Source organism: Perognathus longimembris, chromosome 15 (assembly GCF_023159225.1).
Source record: "Perognathus longimembris pacificus isolate PPM17 chromosome 15, ASM2315922v1, whole genome shotgun sequence".
Classification (NCBI taxonomy): domain Eukaryota; kingdom Metazoa; phylum Chordata; class Mammalia; order Rodentia; family Heteromyidae; genus Perognathus; species Perognathus longimembris.
Genome location: NC_063175.1, coordinates 3,126,995 through 3,146,194, shown reverse-complemented (window position 1 = coordinate 3,146,194; position 19,200 = coordinate 3,126,995). Strand labels below are relative to the sequence as shown.

The following is a 19,200-nucleotide window of genomic DNA, read 5'->3' as shown; positions in this document are numbered from 1 at the left end:
ATATTTTGGCTATTGTGAATTGTGCAGTGATAAACATGGAAGTGCAGATGTCTTTTTGATATCTTGGGACCTATTGTTCAGGATAGATGTCTGGCATTTTCTAAGTAGTTTATTGGAGATAAGAATCTCAAGGATTTTCCTGCATGGGTTGGCTGGGATCCTGGATCTCAGCTTCCTGAGTAGGTAGGCTTGCAGGTGTGAGCCACCAGCACCTGACCTGCATTTGTTATTTTTGAGGTAGTATATGCCAATCACTGTGGCACCAACTGGCCGAGATGCATTCTTGGGAATTTTTGCCCAGACTATCCTTGAACTTGATTTTCCAATCTCCATCTCCCAAGTAGCTATGATTAAAGGTTTGAGCCATTGCCCCTGACTATTTCTCTTTTAAGCTGAAGTCCAGATGCAAATCTACAGTAGTCTAGTATATTTTCTCTTGGATGCCATAGGAATACAACATATTCATCTCTCTTTCTAACTGGTTTCTTCCTTTTCTTCTTAAATGAGTGCTACTACTGTCTGGCCAACTGCTAAAGCCAGAAAAGGACTGTTTTTCTTTCCTCCTGTCTCATTTTCTTTTGTTTTTGTTTTTTTGCCAGTCCTGGGGCTTGGAATCAGGGCCTGAGAACTATCCCTGGCTTCCTTTTGCTCAAAGCTAGCACTCTACCTCTTGAACCACAGCACCACTTTCAGCTTTTTCTGTTTATGTGGTGCTGAGGATTTGAACCCAGGGCTTCATGCATGCAAGGCAAGCACTCTATCACTAGGCCACATTCCCAGCCCCACTCCTCTCTCATTTTCTGTACTATGAAGTAGTCATATCCATTTAGCTCTTAGAATCATCATTAATAATACACACCTAAATTCAGCTTAGTTTCTCCCAAGATTACTACATCTGAACATTCTATGTGACCGTTTCCTACTCTTCCAACAGTTTTCCACATTGCCAAATACTATTTTTCTGAAATATGCTCACATTCTATTCATATATTTTATCTAAGTTTTCACAATAATGAAAACTGTAAACATGAAAAAAGTTCCACTAACTCATCTGTGCCAATTTTTGAAGTCTCATTTCCTGCTGTATATGCTCAAGTCCTTATTACGAAGCTTCAATGAAAGGATTACACATTAGGCTGGCTATTTTGAACTTTCCCATATATTTCTTTTCTTTTCTTTTTTTTGGGTTAGTCCTTCTTCCCTTGCTATGTTCACTCTTCCTGTGCTTTCCAATTCATTTCTAAGTTTTATCTTCTTAAGGAAGCTTTTTCTAAGAATGTATCCATTTCTGCATGCCATGTTCACTAAACCTGGGTTAGTTATAATAGATGCTACTAGATCTGCATGGTAGAGGATTCAAACAAGTTTGGAAGTTTCTTGACAGGGAAGTCTGTCTTGTTATCCATATCTCCTGTATGCTCAGTATGCCAAGTGGCACACTTGGGTGTGACAAAAATGTCTGAGTAGGTAAAGAGATATAAGAGGAGAGGATCATTTCCTCTTTCAGAAAGAAACAGGTGGGAATTTATGAAAATTATTTTGATGGCCTTTTTCCCCCTTATTTTTAGTTTATTGTTATAAATTGTTATAAATATTGTCTACCTTATGTTTGAGAGAAACTGGGGTATAAGGGGATGAGCGTATTTTAGTCATGCTATATGACAATGCTATAAAATTTAGTAGGTTAAATAAACTTTAAAATTTATTGTGCACACTGAATTCTTGGCTGGAATACACCATTACAAAGGTCAGCTCTGATGGTATGACTTACTGTCTCTTTGCTCCTGGCATATTTTAGCTCCTCATTCCACAGTTGCTGTTGTTCAGCTTCTAGCTCTTTGGTCAATTTATTAATAGTCTGCTGCAATTCATTTTTTTCATGATTTATTCTCTCAATGTCGGCAACTGAGTACTTCTGGTTCTCAACAATATTCTGTAGTCGAGCATTTTCTTGCTTTATTGTTTCACATTCTAGTTCTGTAATGGAAAAAACAGATTTTATTTTCTTCTGTTTCTACAAAAAACTAATTTCATTATATAATAATGCTAATATCTAACTACTCAAATTATACAAGTTTTTGGGGTGGGGGACAATTCAGCTTGATGCTATTTTGCTAATAATATTCTTGAAGATATTAGTTATCTATTAGCTTACTATGGTTTTCAGAAAACACTATATGAAAAAAAGTGATCCCCATTAGTATTGATTACAATTAGGAATTCTTATATTTAAGAAGGTCACACTGGGTACTGGTGGCTCACACCTATAATCCTAGCTACTCAGGAGGCTGAGATCTGAGGACCACAGTCCTAGGTAGAGAAGTCAGTGAGACGCTTATCTCCATTAACCACCAGAAAACTAGAAGGGGAGCTGTGCTTCAAAGTGCTAGCTTTGAGGAACGCAACCCTTGAAAAAGCTCAGGGACAGGCCCTGAGTTCAAGACATACAACTGACAAAAAAAAAAGGACAGTTTGTTAATATACTCCTATATGATCCTGAGTAATTCAGAATTGTAGTTTTCCAAAACATAAAAAATATTAAAATAAACCAGTTTTATTTATTTATTTATTTTTTTGCCAGTCCTGGGCTTGGACTCAGGGCCTGAGCACTGTCCCTGGCTTCTTTTTGCTCAAGGCTAGCACTCTGCCACTTGAGCCACAGCACCATTTCTGGCTGGGGAATTGAACCCAGGGCCTCATGTATTAGAGGCAACCACTCTTGCCACTAGGCCATATCCCCAGCCCCACCAGTTTTAATTTTTATTAATCAATTTTCAGTGGTAATTACATTGGTTAGTGTCTTACTGTGTCTGTTAATTATGTTTTTTCAATTTATGGCTCATGTAGAATATGATAGTACTTTTGTAGTACTTGGGATAAATAAATGAGGATGACCAGCTAGGTAAAGAGAATTATACTGAGTGCTAAGAGGATTATTATGTCGGCTTTGACATACCTAATTGTAGTACTGAAATGGGAAAGCTCCACATCTGAGCTTAAAATGAAGTTACAAAGCCCCAAATTCAATCCTCAATCCCAAAGTATGCAATAACAACAAAAAGAAAAAAGAGCCAGTAGGTTTAAGCAAAAAATTTAGATATATTTATATATCTGCACAAAAAACTCATAGCATATACCTATAGTTAAATTCTATCTCATTAACTCTTGGCTAAAATGACTTTAAATGAAATTTAAAATACTCAAAGAATAAAAACATACTGGGTTAATAGTTATAAGTATTACTCTCTACTCAGTTTGCAGCAAATCATTCATAAGAGTAAATAAGAAGCATGACAATTGTAAAAAGAAGATAAAGTACCAATGTCAAAAATACTGATTTTATTACATTAGAGACCAAGTTAGAAATGAGTATTATAGTTCCTTATGATGCTGAATAAGCAAAGGACACTGACTAGGGGCCAGGCTAAATGTACAATACTTCAAGAGTTCCTTTACAGCAAATCACAAACATACATGTGAGTCAGACATGATGGCTCAGCACTCTTATACTCCTAGCTACTTGGGAGGCAGAGATCAAGAGCATCGGGGTTCAAGGCCAGCCTAGGCAAAAAGTTCACCAGATGTTATTTTAATCAATAGTGGGGCATGGTAGCACATGACTGTCATTCCAGCTATACAGGAGGCTGAGAATGGGAGGATGAGATCTAGGCTAGCCTGGGTTAAAAGATCCTATTTCAAAAATAACTATAGCAAAAAGGTTAGTGGCATAGCTCAAGTAGTAGAGTGCCTGCCTAGCAATTGGAAGTCCTGAGTTAAAATCCTAGTACTACCCAAACAAAAAAAACCAGAAGAAAACTGCACAGAGCACAACAAACCTGATTTGGTAAATACTCTAGGATAATGACAGATTATCAATACTACAAAAATTAAGAGTTCAAGCAAACATCTTAAAGATCATCTACATAAATCCTACAAGACAGACTTAACCTGTAAAATCCTAAAAGAATAAAATACACACAGAGTCCAGACAAAATAGTATTTTTCAACTGTAGCCCACTATCTTGTGATTTACATGTTCCTTTGCTTCAAGGACCACAAAAGTTATACAGCAATCATATGTGCCACAATATTTCCCAGGGATGAAGAACTTAGATTGAGATATGTTTAATAAAACAGGATGTAGGCATGGTTTCTTTAGTTGTGCTTTTGCTTGTATAATTTGTAGTATTTATGCTATGCATTGTTGACTCATATCTGTAATCTTATCTACTTAGGAGGCTGAGATCCAAGAATCACAATTCAAAGCCAGCCTGGGCAGACAAACCAAGAAACTCTTATCTCCAACTAACCTGCAAAAAGCCAGAAGTGTGTGGCACATGGGGTAGAGCACTAGTCTAGAGTGAAAAAGCTAATCAAGAGCAAGAGGCATTGTGCTCCAGTACTGACACACACAAAAAACTGTACTATTTATTAATTTTTCATTGAATTTTCAGTTTAGCTGCAAAGTTGCTTAGATGGTTAAGATATTCATAACACACTGAGGTAGGCAGAGATTAAGAATCTGGCTTATTAATGACAAGAAATAGTATATATATTTACACAAAATATATTTGTAAGCTGGGTGCCAGTGGTTCATGTTTGTAATCCTAGCTACTCAAGAGGCTGAGATTTGAGGATTGTGGTTCAAAGCCATCTTGGGCAGAGAAGTCCCCATGAGACTCTTATCTCCAATAAACTACTTGGAAAAAGCTGGAAGTGGCATTGTGGTTCAAGTAGTACAGTGCTAGCCTTGAGCAAAAGAAGCTCAGAGACAGTACCTAGTCCCTTAATCAAGACCCCAAACCAGCAAAAACAAAAAAACAACAAAATACATGTGCAGGATATGCTTATAGAATATATACACACATATGCACACTCATATTTAGTGTGTATGTTCTTAGGGTAAATCTCTGTGAGCTTCAAAAAGCCATGTACATGAAAACACGTTAGAAGGTAGAATAATGTTTACCCAAATACATGAAATCTGAAAGTCTAAAATTTACAAATATTATCTTATTTAAAAAAATGTGTATTTTCGCAGGGTACCAGTGGCTCACAACTATAATCCTAGCTACTCAGGAGTCTGAGATCTGAGGATTACTGTTCAAACTAGCCCAGGCAGGAAAGTCCATGAGACTCATCTCCAATTAACTACCAGAAAACAGGAAGTGGCGCTGTGGCTCAAGTGGTAGAGTGCTTGCCTTGAGTTAAAGAGCTCAGAGACAGAGACCAGGCCCAGAGTTCAAGCCCCACAACCAACAACAACAACAAAAAAGTGTTTTTTTTCAGATGTGATTAAGAAGCTATGATGGCTTGGAATGTGGCTTAGTGGCAGAATGCTTGCCTAACATGCATGAAGCCCTGAGTTCAATTCCTCAGCACCACATAAACAGAAAAAGCCAGAAATGTTACTATGGCTCAAGGGGTAGAGTGCTAGCCTTGAGCAAAAGGAAGCCAGGGATAGTGCTCAGGACCTGAGTTCAAGCCCCAGGACTGGCAAAAAAACAAAAGCAAGCCTCCTCCGCCCCCCACCAAAAAAAACCCTCAAAAAACCAAAGCAAAACAAACAAAAAAAAAAGAAGCTATGAAAAGGTAATAACCCTGGATGATTTAAGTGGGTCCTAAATGTGACCGTAAGTGTCCTTGTAAGGTAGATGTAGAGGGAAAATTTAAATCTACAGAAAGGGGAAGCCAGCCCCCCTAGTGGTACATACTCTTAATCCCAATACCTGGGAGGCAGAGAGGCAGCAGAACCGAGTTTGGGGCCAGCCTAGTCTAGACAGCAAGTGAGGAGGGAAGGACAGGAAGAAGGAAAAAGGGAGACACGGACACACACACACACACACACGCACGCACGCACGCACGCACGCGCGCGCGTCATTGTGTAGGAGGAGGCAGAGGTTGGAGCAATGTGAAATGCTATCAAGCACTAGAAGCTGAAAGAGGCAAAGAAAATCTATCTCCTGAGTTTCTGGGGAAGTCCTGGATCTTGGACTTAGAGAAGCTGTAACTACGAGAACAAATTTCTATTTTTTTGAGCAACCAAGTTTTGTCATCATATGTTATAGCAGCCTTAGGAAACTAATACAGAAGGCACAGAAACTTACTTGGTAGCCTGCTACAGAAATTTATCATAGAAGGAAAAAAAGATATGGATAACATAGTTATTTGTATATGAGACAAACCCATAAATACCCACATGTTAGTCTAAGTGACCGCTTTGTTGCATTTGGTGCTTACCAACTCTAGCAATTTCTTCATCAAGACCACTTAACTTCTGGTCCAGAATGGCTGAGTGAGACTCCAAGTTGGACATATATGCCTGATATTTTTGAACATCTGCTTGTAAGGAAGTTTTCAGTTTCCTCAAGGACTCTAGACGATTCTTTAAGAGAAAAGTTTATCAACTTATTCTCATCAATAATCCTCCCATGTTTTATTTTAAAAGAAAGCAATAATTATCCAAAATTAGCTTAGAGAAAAAATTAGCAGATTCTGTTCATTTTCCGGAGGCAAAAAGCTAAAAATATGTACTATATTATTATGCAGTTTAGGAAGTAGACTTTCAAAATCAGATTGGAAAGAATACAAAACAAAAAACAAAGGCCATAATAAAAAACAAATATTAATTAAAATATTTGCCTTCTCGCTTTGGTTGTAGAAAATACTTAGTATACAGTATATTTATATAAGTTGATTTATTACCATTCCTTTTTTAGTAACTCCAAAACTCAGGGTTTCTCTGGTTGAGATAACAGTGTTCCTTGGAGGCACAAACCTTGGGGACCTTGTTCAGAAGATACTTTTGGTCTTATGTAAATAACTGGAAACCTTTCATCATATTCTGAGCACCATTAGTCCAAAACTGAGGCCCCAAGGGAAAACACAGCTCTATAGATACCAAATATGTTTTCACTGGGAGTTTCTATCTTATGTAAAAAAAAAAAAGCTTTTAAGAAATTTAATTTGTTAGACAATTTACTTACTTTCAATAAAGACAGGTAGTATTCTCTATGGAAACCCAAGAATCTAAAGAGCTGCTAAGTTAGTGTATAAGTATATTTACTGACCGGTTCCTTCTCTCGTTCTTCTTCCAGTCTTGCAATCTGCTCATTCAATGCTTTGTTTTTTGCTGCTAATGATTCCAACTTGGAAGCATCTACATTATATAAATTCTCTGCAGACAAAAACCAAAAGCTTCATGAGCATCAGCTTCTAACATTCTTCTCTACATTTTGCCATTGTTTGTTCCCTCAATTCTTTCTGATCTCTGCTCTAAATACTATTAGTAAACACTACACCATGTAAAACAGAAAATCCTTCCCTTAACTCCATTGTACTTACAAGCTCCCTCTCACATTTTTCTTCATAGTACTTTTTATCACGCGCTGTTCCTGAGGTTTGAACTCAGGGCCTGGGCATTGTTCTGGAGTTTTTTTTTTTTTTTTTTTTTTTGCTCAAGGCTAGTGCTCTACCATTTGAGCCACAGTGTTCCACTTTCAGCTTTTTGGTAGCTAACTGGAATTAAGAGTCTTAAGAACTTTCCTGTCCAGGCTGGCTTCTGTGATCCTCAGATCTTAGCATCCTGAGTAGGTAAGATTATATATGTGAGCTACCTGAGCCAGCGGAGACAAAGATTTTAATTTTGTTTTTTGGCCAGTTCTGGTGCTTGAACTCAGGGCCTGGGCACTGTCCCTGAGCCTGTCTGTCCTCAAGGCTACCACCCTACCATGTGAACCACAGCGCCACTTCTGGCTTTTTTTTTCCTGTTTACGTGGTCTTGAGGCATTAAACCCAGGGCTTCATGCATGCTAGGCAAGCACTCTACCACTAAGCCACATTCCGAGTCTCCAAACATTTTTTTTTACCTCTCATTCCCTACTGTATTTTTGATGCATAAATTGTGGCTAGCACATAGGTATACAATAAAAATTTGGCTGAATGAATATATTCATAGTTTAGTATTTAACACAAATATTAAATATTTAGATTAATAGAAATTTTCCTTTTTTTTTTTTTTTTGCCAGTCCTGGGCCTTGGACTCAGGGCCTGAGCACTGTCCCTGACTTCTTGTTGCTCAAGGCTACCACTCTGCCACTTGAGCCACAGCGCCACTTCTGGCCGTTTTCTATATATGTGGTGCTGGGGAATCGAACCCAGGGCTTCATGTATACGAGGCAAGCACTCTTGCCTCTAGGCCATATTCCCAGCCCAGAAATTTTCCTTTTTTGAAACAAAGCTTTACTTATCTTGCCCCCCTTTTCATGTGTACAAGGTGAAACTATCTTACTCTTCAAAAAAATTGAGTAATATTTTCCATATTCAGGAGAACATAGAGAATGCTTTTTTCGTACCATGACTGATTCTACTAACTAGAGGAGTAGCTCACACATCTTACAGCATTCTACCCACCAGTCTAACATTTATGTAAAATAATTTTATTAATATAACAGGCTATAAAATAATACCATGGCTAATTTTGGAGTTATCTGGCAAATGCTAAATGTCACTAAATAATATTTCACTAAAAAACAATTTATTTGGAAATATAATGGCCTGTTAAGCTTCCTGAAATTTCTGAAAAAGACCTTAGGTCTTTTGACTAACTGCTGCTTTAATTTTTCAAATAAAGCAAAGATATAACAGGGACATTGTCTCCCAAGAGAAATAACATTTACTAATCACCTTCATGCTCCCAGTAGTGCACTTGGTAGTTTACTACACTGCCATCTCATCCAGCAAAGCTTTATCACAGAGGTCAGGTATGTTGTTAAGGTCATATAGGGCTAGGTTATGACTCAGATCTGACTCTAATACCAGTATTCTTTCTGTCTAACTATTATGTCTTTCTACCCAAAATATCATGACGATGGAAATCTTTTTGTATGTACATACATTCAACATTCAGAGTAGCTGTTACAAACATTAAAAACCCCAAAAAGCTACCCTCCACAAGCAGTTAAATGACTAAAGGCAAGCACATTGGGAACGAGAATACTTACTCAGCTTTGACTGTAACTCTGCATTCTTGTCTTCAAAGCTATCAGCACCAGTCATAAAACTCTCATAGCATTTTATGGTGTAGTCCAAAAACAACTGGTTAGGTTAAACAGATTTAAAAGAGTCACAACTCTATATTTAGTTTGTTTCATTTTGTGGGTGAAAATTTAAATAAAAATGAAGGCAGGAATAGTAAATAAATCCTTATGAATCAGAGACACAAATCTATACTATTAATTATGCTGGACAGACTTAATTCAGCTGCTACTTCTAAAACACTTAAATTTGGATTCAAGTAATAAGAACAGTAAATAAGCTATACTTTCAGAATTTGAGGTCTTATCTGACCTCAAATTTTATCTAGTTTATTAATGTGGTTCAGCATAAAATGCACACTTTTAAAGAAATAATGTTTTTTTTTTTTTGGGGGGGGGGGGGCCAGCCCTGGGGCTTGGGACTCAGACAGAGCCTGAGCACTATGCCTGGCTTCTTTTAGCTCAAGGTGCTAGCCTCTACCACTTGAGCCACTTCTGCCCTTTTCTGTTTATGTGGTGCTAAGGAATCGAACCCAGGGCTTCATATGTGCTAGGCAAGTACTCTACCACTAAGCCATGTTCCCAGCCCCCAAGAAATAATTTATCCTATAAAAAATACATATGGCCAGGCAACAGTGGTGCATGTCTGTAATCCTAGCTACTCAGAAGGCTGAGATCTGAGGACTGTGGTTCAAAGCCAGCCTGAGCATGAAAGTCTGCAAAACTTGTATTTCTTAATTATCCAGAAAAAGCTTGAAGTGGTGCTGTGGCTCCAGTGGTAGAACACTAGCCTTGAGCACAAAGAGGCTCAGGGACAGCACCCAGAAACAGAGTTCAAGCCCCAGGACCAACAAACACATACACACACGCACACTCGCACACATATTACTCAATCATCTAAATCCACTTAAAGTGACTTAAAGGCCTAATAATGAAAACCAAAATATAATTAACTAAAGGTTATAACTACACTGTAAGTTCAGCTAACATGTCAGATAAATAGAAATTTAAACAGTAGAACTTTAGAATATTTTATTAAAAAGAATGTAACACTATGTTTTGGTATTTTGGTCACTGAGAATGTTTATTTTATTAGGAGACAGGAATGGTTGATCAGAATTTTCCATAGCCTAGATGAAGTAAATATCTTTAAAGACAAACCGACTTTCTTTGTTCTTAATTCTTCCTTTAATAAGAAACTTTTCATTACTTTATTGATGAAGAAGGGGGTTCCCTAAATAGGTAGTATGAATATTTCTACGACCAGAAAGGTATATTACTGGTGGAAATGAATACATTTCCATTCTAATTCAAATGAATTTCTTGTGAATTTGCTGAGAGTGGATCTTTTCCTTAAGTGTGGTCAGCAATGATTTTTTTTTTTTTTTTTTTTGCCAATCCTGGGGCTTGAACTCAGGGCCTGGGCATTGTCCCTGAGTTTCTTTTTGCTCAAGGCTAGCACTCTACCACTGGAGCCACAGTGCCACTTCTGGTCTTTTCTGTTCATGTAATACTGAGGAATCGAACTCAGGGATTCATGCATGCTAGACAAGCACTTTACCATTAAGCCACATTCCCAGTCCAGGTCTAATCTTATATATGAAAAAAATTATGTTTGTAGAGTGACAAAGCTGGTAATCAGAATATGGGGAAGGAAAATATGCAGCTCTCTATAGTCAAAAACAGCACTTTACATGGTTTTCAAAGTGCTCTTCTACATATTACTTGAAATAATAACTTAGATGGGAAAAAATGGTTTAACTGTTAAGATGAATGTCCTCCTAAAGATTAAAGATGAATTTAATCATTAATAAATTGTCTATAGTTACATTTGTGTGAAAACTGAGGTATAACTAAAGGTATTCTAGTATACATTACTCAAATGTGGGAGGGTTCTCTCCAGAATCATCTACTTATTTTGTTGCAGGATTGAACCCAGGGGCCTGCACATGTTAGGCAGAAATTCTTCCACTGAGATAAATTCCCAGGCTGAGATCACAAGGACGAGATTATTTTCTAGAAGCCTACTTTGCTGGAGGCAATGATATCACACCAGCCAGTAGATATGCCTTTGAACTTTTTCTCAGGTAGCAATAAAAGAAGAGACTAGAATTATATCCTATTTTGTGATAAAGGCTCCAACAAGTGAAGGCTAAGATCTCTCAGCTTGGTGTGGTGGCTTACACCTATAATCCTGATATTTTGTGATTTGGAGATTGGGAGATAATGTTCTCCAGACTCAATATCACTTCACTTTTATGTCAACTACTTTTGGAAATGGTATATATGAACTAAGCGACAATATACTTAATTTTTTTGTTAATTTTTGTTAATTTTGTTAATTTTTTTTTTTTTTTTGCCAGTCCTGGGCCTTGGACTCAGGGCCTGAGCACTGTCCCTGGCTTCTTTTTGCTCAAGGCTAGCACTCTGCCACTTGAGCCACAGCGCCACTTCTGGCCGTTTTCTGTGTATGTGGTGCTGGGGAATTGAACCCAGGGCTTCATGTCTACGAGGCAAGCACTCTAGGCCATATCCCCAGCCCCTATTTGTTTTGTTTTTGTCGCTCAGGGCCTAAGCACTGTCCCTGGCTTCTTTTTTTTGCTCAAGGCTAGCACTCTACCTCATGAGCCACAGCACCCCTTTTCTGTTTATGTGGTGCTGAGGAATCGAACCCAGGGCTTCATATATACAAGGCGAGCACTTTACCTCTAGGCCATATTCCCAGCCCGCGACAATATACTTAAAAAAGCTAAAACTTAAAAAAAAAATTTTATTGGGGTTGGGAATATGGCCTAGTGGTAAAGTGTTCGTCTGGTAAACATGAAGCCCTGGGCTTGATTCCTCAATACCCCATATATAGAAAAAGCCAGAAGTGGTGCTGTGGCTCAAGTGGCAGTGTGCTAGGCTTGAGCAAAAAGAAGCCAGCCAGGGACAGTGCTCAGGCCCTGAGCTCAAGCCCCAGGACTGGCAAAAACAAAACAAAACAAAACAAAAAAATTTAACATTGTCAAACTTCTGTGCGTAGTGAATTTTAGAAAATTATATAACTTCAACAGTGGAACATTGATTAGTATTTTCAAAAGTAAATTTTAGGGGCTGGGAATGTGGCTTAGTGGTAGAATGCTTGTCTAGCAGCCACGAAGCACTGGGTTTGATTCCTCAGCACCACATAAACAGAAAAAGCTGGAAGTGGCGTGGTGGCTCAAGTGGTGGACTGCTTAGCCTTGAGCCAAAAGAAGCCAGGGACAGTGCTCAGGCCCTGAGTCCAAGCCCCAGGACTGACAAAAAAAAAAAAAAAAAAAAAAAAGAGGAAATTTTAGGGTTGGGAATGTGGCTCGGTGATAGAGTGCTAGCCTAGCATGCATGAAGCCTTGGGTTCGACTCTTCAGTACCACATAAAGAGAAAAAGCTGCAAGTGGTGCTGTGGTTCAATTGATAAAGTGGTAGCCTTGAGGAAAAGGCGTTCAGACACAGTGCCCGGGCCCTGAGTTCAAGCCCCAAGCTTAGCCCCCCATCCCCCCCCCAAAAAAAAGAAAGGAAGTTTTTTAGGAAGCAAAAATAAGCTTCTATAAAAGTACACATTAAATTCAACAAAGACACATTTAATTTGTAATATCAAAGCAACTCATTATAGTTTATGATAATGTATGATACCTTATTATGTACAATTCCATCTTCAGTTTCTTCTCCCCAAGGCTGTCCATCATCAAATACAGGTGAGCTTTCTTTCATAGCAGTATATAGCTAATCAGTATGCGAAGAACAAAGTAGATTGAGTCTTTACGTTCTGTCAAATTCATTTTTAGGACCATTTAATTGTGAGACTAAAAGTTTTACTAAAGACATGATCATGAGTTTTAAAATATCATTCTTAGGGCTGGGAATATGGCCTAGTGGTAAAGTGCTCACCTCATATACATGAAGCCCTGGGTTCAACTCCTCAGCACCACATATATAGAAAAAGCCAAAAGTAGCACTGTGGCTCAAGTGGTAGAGTACTAGCCTCGAGCAAAAAGAAGCCAGGACAGTGCTCAGGCCCTGAGTCCAAGCCCCAGGGCTGGCAGAAGAACAAAACAAAACAAAAATCATCCTTAAAGCTGGGCATGGCAGTACCCATCTGTAATCCCAATACTTGGAGGATAACACAGGAAGATCCATAGTTCAAGGCAAGTCTTGTCTACATAATCAGAGCTTGTCTTAAAAAGTGGGAAAAATAAGAATCTTGATATCCGTAATTAAATCCTTTTATGATTTAGAAAGGATGGTTCCATATTTAGTTGATTCAGAAAAATATGTTGACATTTATACTGTTACTAATCCAGGAGGAGCACATATGTATTTAATTCAACATTGAGTATGCAGAACAAGAACTGTCACATACAAGATGATCCAGTATTTCTCTTATATGAGCTAAATTCTGATGCGCAAATGTTATCAACTGACTCCTTCAGTATGAACAAATGTAAACTCTACCTAACTACCTACCTACCCACCCACCTATTTGTTTTTAGTGCTGGGGGTCTTAGGGCCTTGTGCATATCAGGAAAGCATCTTATCACTAAGCAATACTCCTAGCCCCCAAATATAAACTTTAGATTGAATTTCAAAATAAACAACTTGAGAAATGCTACAGTTGTAATTTTCTTATCTTGAAACTTTAGATTTTAGGAACATGCTGTTCTTAGTCTATAACTGATTGTCCTACCACATTCATTCTATAGGCACTCATGAGAGTTTCTATAGGCCTAGTAGGGATGCAGGAGGGCATGTGTAGGTGCTTTATCAGCTCATTCTTTGTCTTCACTTGCTTTAGCAAAATCTCATAATCAGATTCAATAAAGCCTTAGAGTTGAAGATGAAGAAAAGAACTTTTTATGTTGTTATCAGGGCAAAGAGTTTCTGTTGCCTTATCAAAGGTTCTATGAAAACCCTAGCTAGTCTGCAAATTTCAAGAAAAGCCTTACAGGGGGAGAAGTAGATCCCTAGGAGCTATAAAACTCTTGCAGTGCAAGAATTGACAAGTTCTTCACTGAGGAGAAAATTTGGCTTAAACAGTTTTAACTTGACGTTGTTGAAGACACACAAAAAAGAAATACAGATTGGAGTCATCTTCCTAACTAATTGCTGCATTTTCCAACATAATTATCACCTACATCTCAAAATAGTCAAACCTCAGAAAGGAACCAAAAGATTCAGGGGATTTGAGATAAATCAGGCCATGTCCACTTCGATTACTAATTGAAGCTCTTGGAGTACATCCAACCCTCCTTCCTACTCATGGAGGAACTTAGCCTAAACTATTGCTATGCAAACCAACTACACAAACCAATTATGTGCCAAGCTCTTGTCAAGGAAGCCTAGTAAGAATGGAGGGGGAAAAACATCAAACTTTATTACAAAGTATTCACAAAGAATTTGGGAATATAACCAGAATAAACAACAATAAACAGAGGCTATTAAGAAACCACTATAGGGCTGGGAATATGGCCTAGTGGTAGAGTGCTTGCCTTGGATACATGAAGCCCTAGGTTCCATTCCTCAGCACAGCATATTTAGAAAAAGCCAGAAGTGGCACTGTGGCTTAAGTAGTAGAGTGCTAGCCTTGAGCAAAAATAAAGCCAGAAACAGTGCTCAGGTCCTGAGTTCAAGCCCCAGGACTGGAAAGAAAAAAAAAAAAAGAAACCAGTATATTATCATTTAGAGAAAAATATTCTCATCAATCAAGTAAAAGCCTGTAACTTTCAGTAACCATTCTTGATAAAAAGGTAAACTTCAACATACAAATCATTATCCTCTAACTGAATATTATAATTGTTATGGGGTTCAAAGGAGGAGATTCCATAACCCTCCAAGAGACTCAGAGACAGTCTCAAGCAAAAAAGATGGATTTACTGGTGAAGCAAAAAGCAAACTGACTGGCCAGGGACACAGCACAGACTCAGGAGCTGAAACTGTGACAGTAAAAAAGAGCAGGCTGAGCAGCCAGGGGCACAGTGCAGACTTGGGAGCTAACACTGTGACAACTAACAGTCCTCGAGCTGAGTTTATAAAGGTAAAAGCGTAGCACAGATGTAGGAGTTTGACGTAGGGGGCACAGCAAGCAACAAACAAGCAAGTGTGGCACAGATGTAGGAGGCTGATGCAGGGGGTAGAGCAAGCAACAAACAAGTTATGCACGCCATTTACAGAAGCAGAATTTTGGGGTCAGGTTGTCCTAATAATCAAGATGGAGTCAGCTCTACTCCCCCCAACATTTCCTATCATGTTTCCCTAATCAAATGGAGTCAGCTGTACTCCCTACAACAATAATTAAATGATAAAAGAAGATATTTAATTTGAAAACAGTTATAGCAATAGAAATCAACTAGCTGGTTGACAGTGGTTCACATCTGTAATCTTAGCTACTTGGAAAGCTGAGATCATGTTTTTAGATCAGCCTAGGCAAAAATATTTTTGAGACCCTCTTCTTAACCAACAGCTAGGTGTGGTGTCACTTGCCTCATTTTGGCTTCGTGGAAGGCTAAGATTGGAAAGATCTTAAGTCCAGGCCAGACTGGTAGAAAAATCTATGAGCCTCCATCTCTATGGAAAGAATCTAGGGGTAGTATATGAGTCTGTCATCCCAGCTATGAAAGGAAGCCTAAAATAGATACATCTTGGTATAGGCACATGTCAGGGCAGGGAGCAAAGCCCTAACTCGAAAATAACCTGTACAAAAAAGGGCTGTTGGCATAGCTCAGTAATAAGACTATCTGCTGAGCAAGCACAAACACCTGGAAATCAAATCACATACACACAAAAAACCCCAAACAAGTCAACCGAGAACAACAATATCAAGGAAGTCCAATAAAAATAGTAAATATAAAAGAATGTTAATAATTTTAGAAGTATAATGAATAAAATATCTGTTCATATTAATAATAAAACACTGGGACACGAGATGAACTCAAAAATGTTGCAACACTGTAATCCTAGCTACTTAGGAGGCAGAAATCATGAGATCATGGTTCAAGGTCAGCCTAGACATAAGAAAGTTCACGAGACTCCATTTCAATTGGGGTCTGGGTACTGGTGTGGATCTGTCATCTTACTGAAAAATGGAAGTACAAACAGAAGGCTCATAAATCAGTTCAGTCCAGGTATAAAGTGAAACCCTATTTTGAAAACAACAGACACAAAAAGGGCTGGTGGCATTGCTCAAGTGGTAAAACACTTGCTTAGCAAGTATGAGGCCCAGTATTATAAAACAAAACAACCAAAAAAGTTGCTTGAAGTGAAGAAAATAACATTTTGCTTAAAAAAAGATATAACTATGTAAAACATAACTCTTTAAAATGACAAAATAATATATCTATGAGTTCAATGTGATGTTAGTGAAACAAAAATCGCAAGGTATGTTTTGGAATTAAAAAAATAAATTTTTTTTTTGGCCAGTCCTGGGCCTTGGACTCAGGGCCTGAGCACTGTCCCTGGCTTCTTCCCGCTCAAGGCTAGCACTCTGCCACTTGAGCCACAGCGCCCCTTCTGGCCGTTTTCCATATATGTGGTGCTGGGGAATCGAACTGAGAGCTTCATGTGTAGGAGGCAAGCACTCTTGCCACTAGGCCATATTCCCAGCCCCTTAAAGAAATAATTTAAAGAGTGAGAATATTGGGCTGGGAATACGGCTTAGCAGTAGAGTGCTTGCCTTGCATGCATGAAGCCCTGGGTTCCATTCCTCAGCACCAGATAAACAGAAAAAAGCTGGAAGGGTGCTGTGGCTCGAGTGGTAGAGAGTTAGCCTTGAGCAAAAAAAAAAAAAATAAAAAAATAAAAAAGCCAGGGACAGTGCTCAGGCCCTGAGTCTAAGCCCCAGGACTGGCAAAAAAAAAAAAAGAACATGAGGGTAAGAGTCAGGGTAAGAGTATATTTCATTTTAGATGTCACCCTTTCCCTCATTCTCTCCCGGTTTTTCCCTTGCTTTCTCTTTCTTAAGCTTTAAATGAATTGTGATTGGATTAATATTCAAAACCATTTGGGTATATTGGGTTACCTGTAGTCTTAGCTATTCAGGAGGCTGAGAGAGTAGTGCAAGACTTTGAAACCAGCCTGGCAGCATGGTAACACGCTATCTCAAAATAACACTCCCCATAACCCAACCAATCAACCAACCAAATAAAAAACTAAAACAACACAAAAAGTCCATAAAAATACTAGGCAAAAAATTGGAAGCATCAAAACCATATTAGAGAGAAAAGGGAGGCTCTCCCAAATGCACTTGAAGTCTTTAAGCTTAAATGGGAAAGATAATCAGAACGACAAACTAATAGATTATTTACATTGCATTTTATTCATTATACTTCTAAAATTAGTCCTAGCTATTCAGGAGGCTGAGATCTGAGGATCACAGTTCAAAGCCAGCCCAGGCACGAAAGTCTGTGGGACTGTCATCTCCAATTAACCACCAGAAAATTGGAAGTGGTGCTGTGGCTCAAGTGGTAGGGCACTAGCCTTGAGATGAAGAGTTCAGGGACAGCGCCCAGATTCAGAGTTCAAGCCCCATGTCTTATTAAAAAAAAAAAAAAGTATAAGCAGGTTAAAAGGAATATGATATATGATTAACCATACCAATGTGTTCACTTCTCTGAAAAAGATGTTAAAGCAACAATGCCTTGAGTGAGTGAGTGGTAATCCCAGCTATGCAGAGGCTGATGCATTAGAGGCTAGCCAGAGCAAAATTAGCAAGACCCGACTACAAAAACAAAATAAAGACGGAAGCATTAGGACATAGCTCTAATGGTATAGTACTTGCTAGAGCCCTGGGTTCAAACCCCAGTACTACAAACACAAAAAGCCTAGAGTAGGAAAATGGGGATGTTCCCACACTGTGAGAAGTTTGTTCTCGGTGCAGGTTTCTCCAAAGGGAAATTTGTCAATAAGTATCAATAGTCTAACAAATATACAGCTATGACTTGATGGAGAACACATTCTGACAAATATATTAGGGGATTTCACTGTGTGAACATCATAGTGTACTTATAGAAATCTAGATGGCCATCATTTAATGAGGTCTCTTGATCCAATCAAGACATGTAAACCCAAGATGTACAAAGCTGCCTCTGGCATAATGAAGCCCGTTTTTTTTTTTGGGTTTTTTTTTTTTTTTTTTTTGCCAGTCCTGGGGCTTGACCTCAGGGCCTGGGCAGTACCCCGGAGCTGCTTTTTGCTCCAGGCTAACACTCTGCCACTTGAACCACAGCACCACTTCCAGCTTTTTTGTTTATGTAGTGCTGAAGAATCAAACCCAGGGCTTCAGGCATGCTAGGCAAGTACTCTACTGCTAAGCCAAATTCCCAGCCAGTTTTATGTTGAGTACTTTTTAATTTATATTAACATTTTCTTTACTTTTTTTTGTGACATTGGGAACTGAACTCTGGGTCTCATACTTGTTAGGTAAGAGTTCTACCACTTGAGCCACACACCACTTCTAAACATTATTTTTTAAGTAGGAGTACACTCTAATAATAAAATGTACATAATAAAAATACCTACTAGTACCATAGTCACTTCATATTACTATGAAGTATCATGTACTGTATATATAACTATATGTGCCATATTTACATATACTAGCAGTAGCAGTGTGGTAAGTTTCATTTTCTTTTTTTCTTTTGTGCTGGTTTTCGGGCTTGAACTCAGGGCTTGGATGCTGTCCTTTAGCTGTTTGCTCAAGTCTACACCTCTACTACCTTAGCCACAGCTCTATTTCCAGCCTTTTTCTTTTTGTAGTTCACCGGACATAAGAGTCTAATGAAATTTCTTACACTGCAATCCTCAGATCTCAGTCTCTGGAATAGCTAGGATTACAGGCTAGGTTTCTTTCCATTAGCATCAACCAGAGATATGTGAGTAATGCTTTGTAATGGCTACAATGTCACTAAGCACTAGGAAGTTTTCAGGTCTGTAAAAATTTTGTGTGACCATTCTTGAATATACCATCCATCTATGATTGAAATGTCATTAAGTGGCACATGACTGTACATATTTTGAAGACTAAGAAAGCATTTTTAAAAGTATATCCACAGCTGAAGGTATAGGTCAGTGGCAGAGTACTTATTAGCCTGGATGACACCTTGGGTTCAATAACCAACTCCATAAAAATAAACAAAAGAACTATACTAAAAGG

At 38.4% G+C, this 19,200-nt stretch overlaps 1 protein-coding gene across 2 annotated transcripts in view; it reads right to left on the bottom strand.

Moving 5' to 3' along the window:
* The window catches only part of Ndc80 (NDC80 kinetochore complex component), a 42,519-nt gene that overhangs the window by 14,489 nt on the left and 8,830 nt on the right, over nucleotides 1-19,200 (bottom strand). For both annotated transcript variants that reach the window (XR_007213442.1, XM_048363674.1), the window contains exons 7-11: nucleotides 12,690-12,779; nucleotides 9,003-9,096; nucleotides 7,071-7,177; nucleotides 6,241-6,385; nucleotides 1,772-1,977 (exon numbers count right to left, since the gene is read on the bottom strand). Coding sequence is in view for 1 of the 2 variants with exons in the window: in XM_048363674.1 (XP_048219631.1) it covers nucleotides 1,772-1,977; nucleotides 6,241-6,385; nucleotides 7,071-7,177; nucleotides 9,003-9,096; nucleotides 12,690-12,779 (642 nt within the window). In the remaining variant the exon portion in view is untranslated. The remainder of the gene's footprint in view (nucleotides 1-1,771; nucleotides 1,978-6,240; nucleotides 6,386-7,070; nucleotides 7,178-9,002; nucleotides 9,097-12,689; nucleotides 12,780-19,200) is intronic.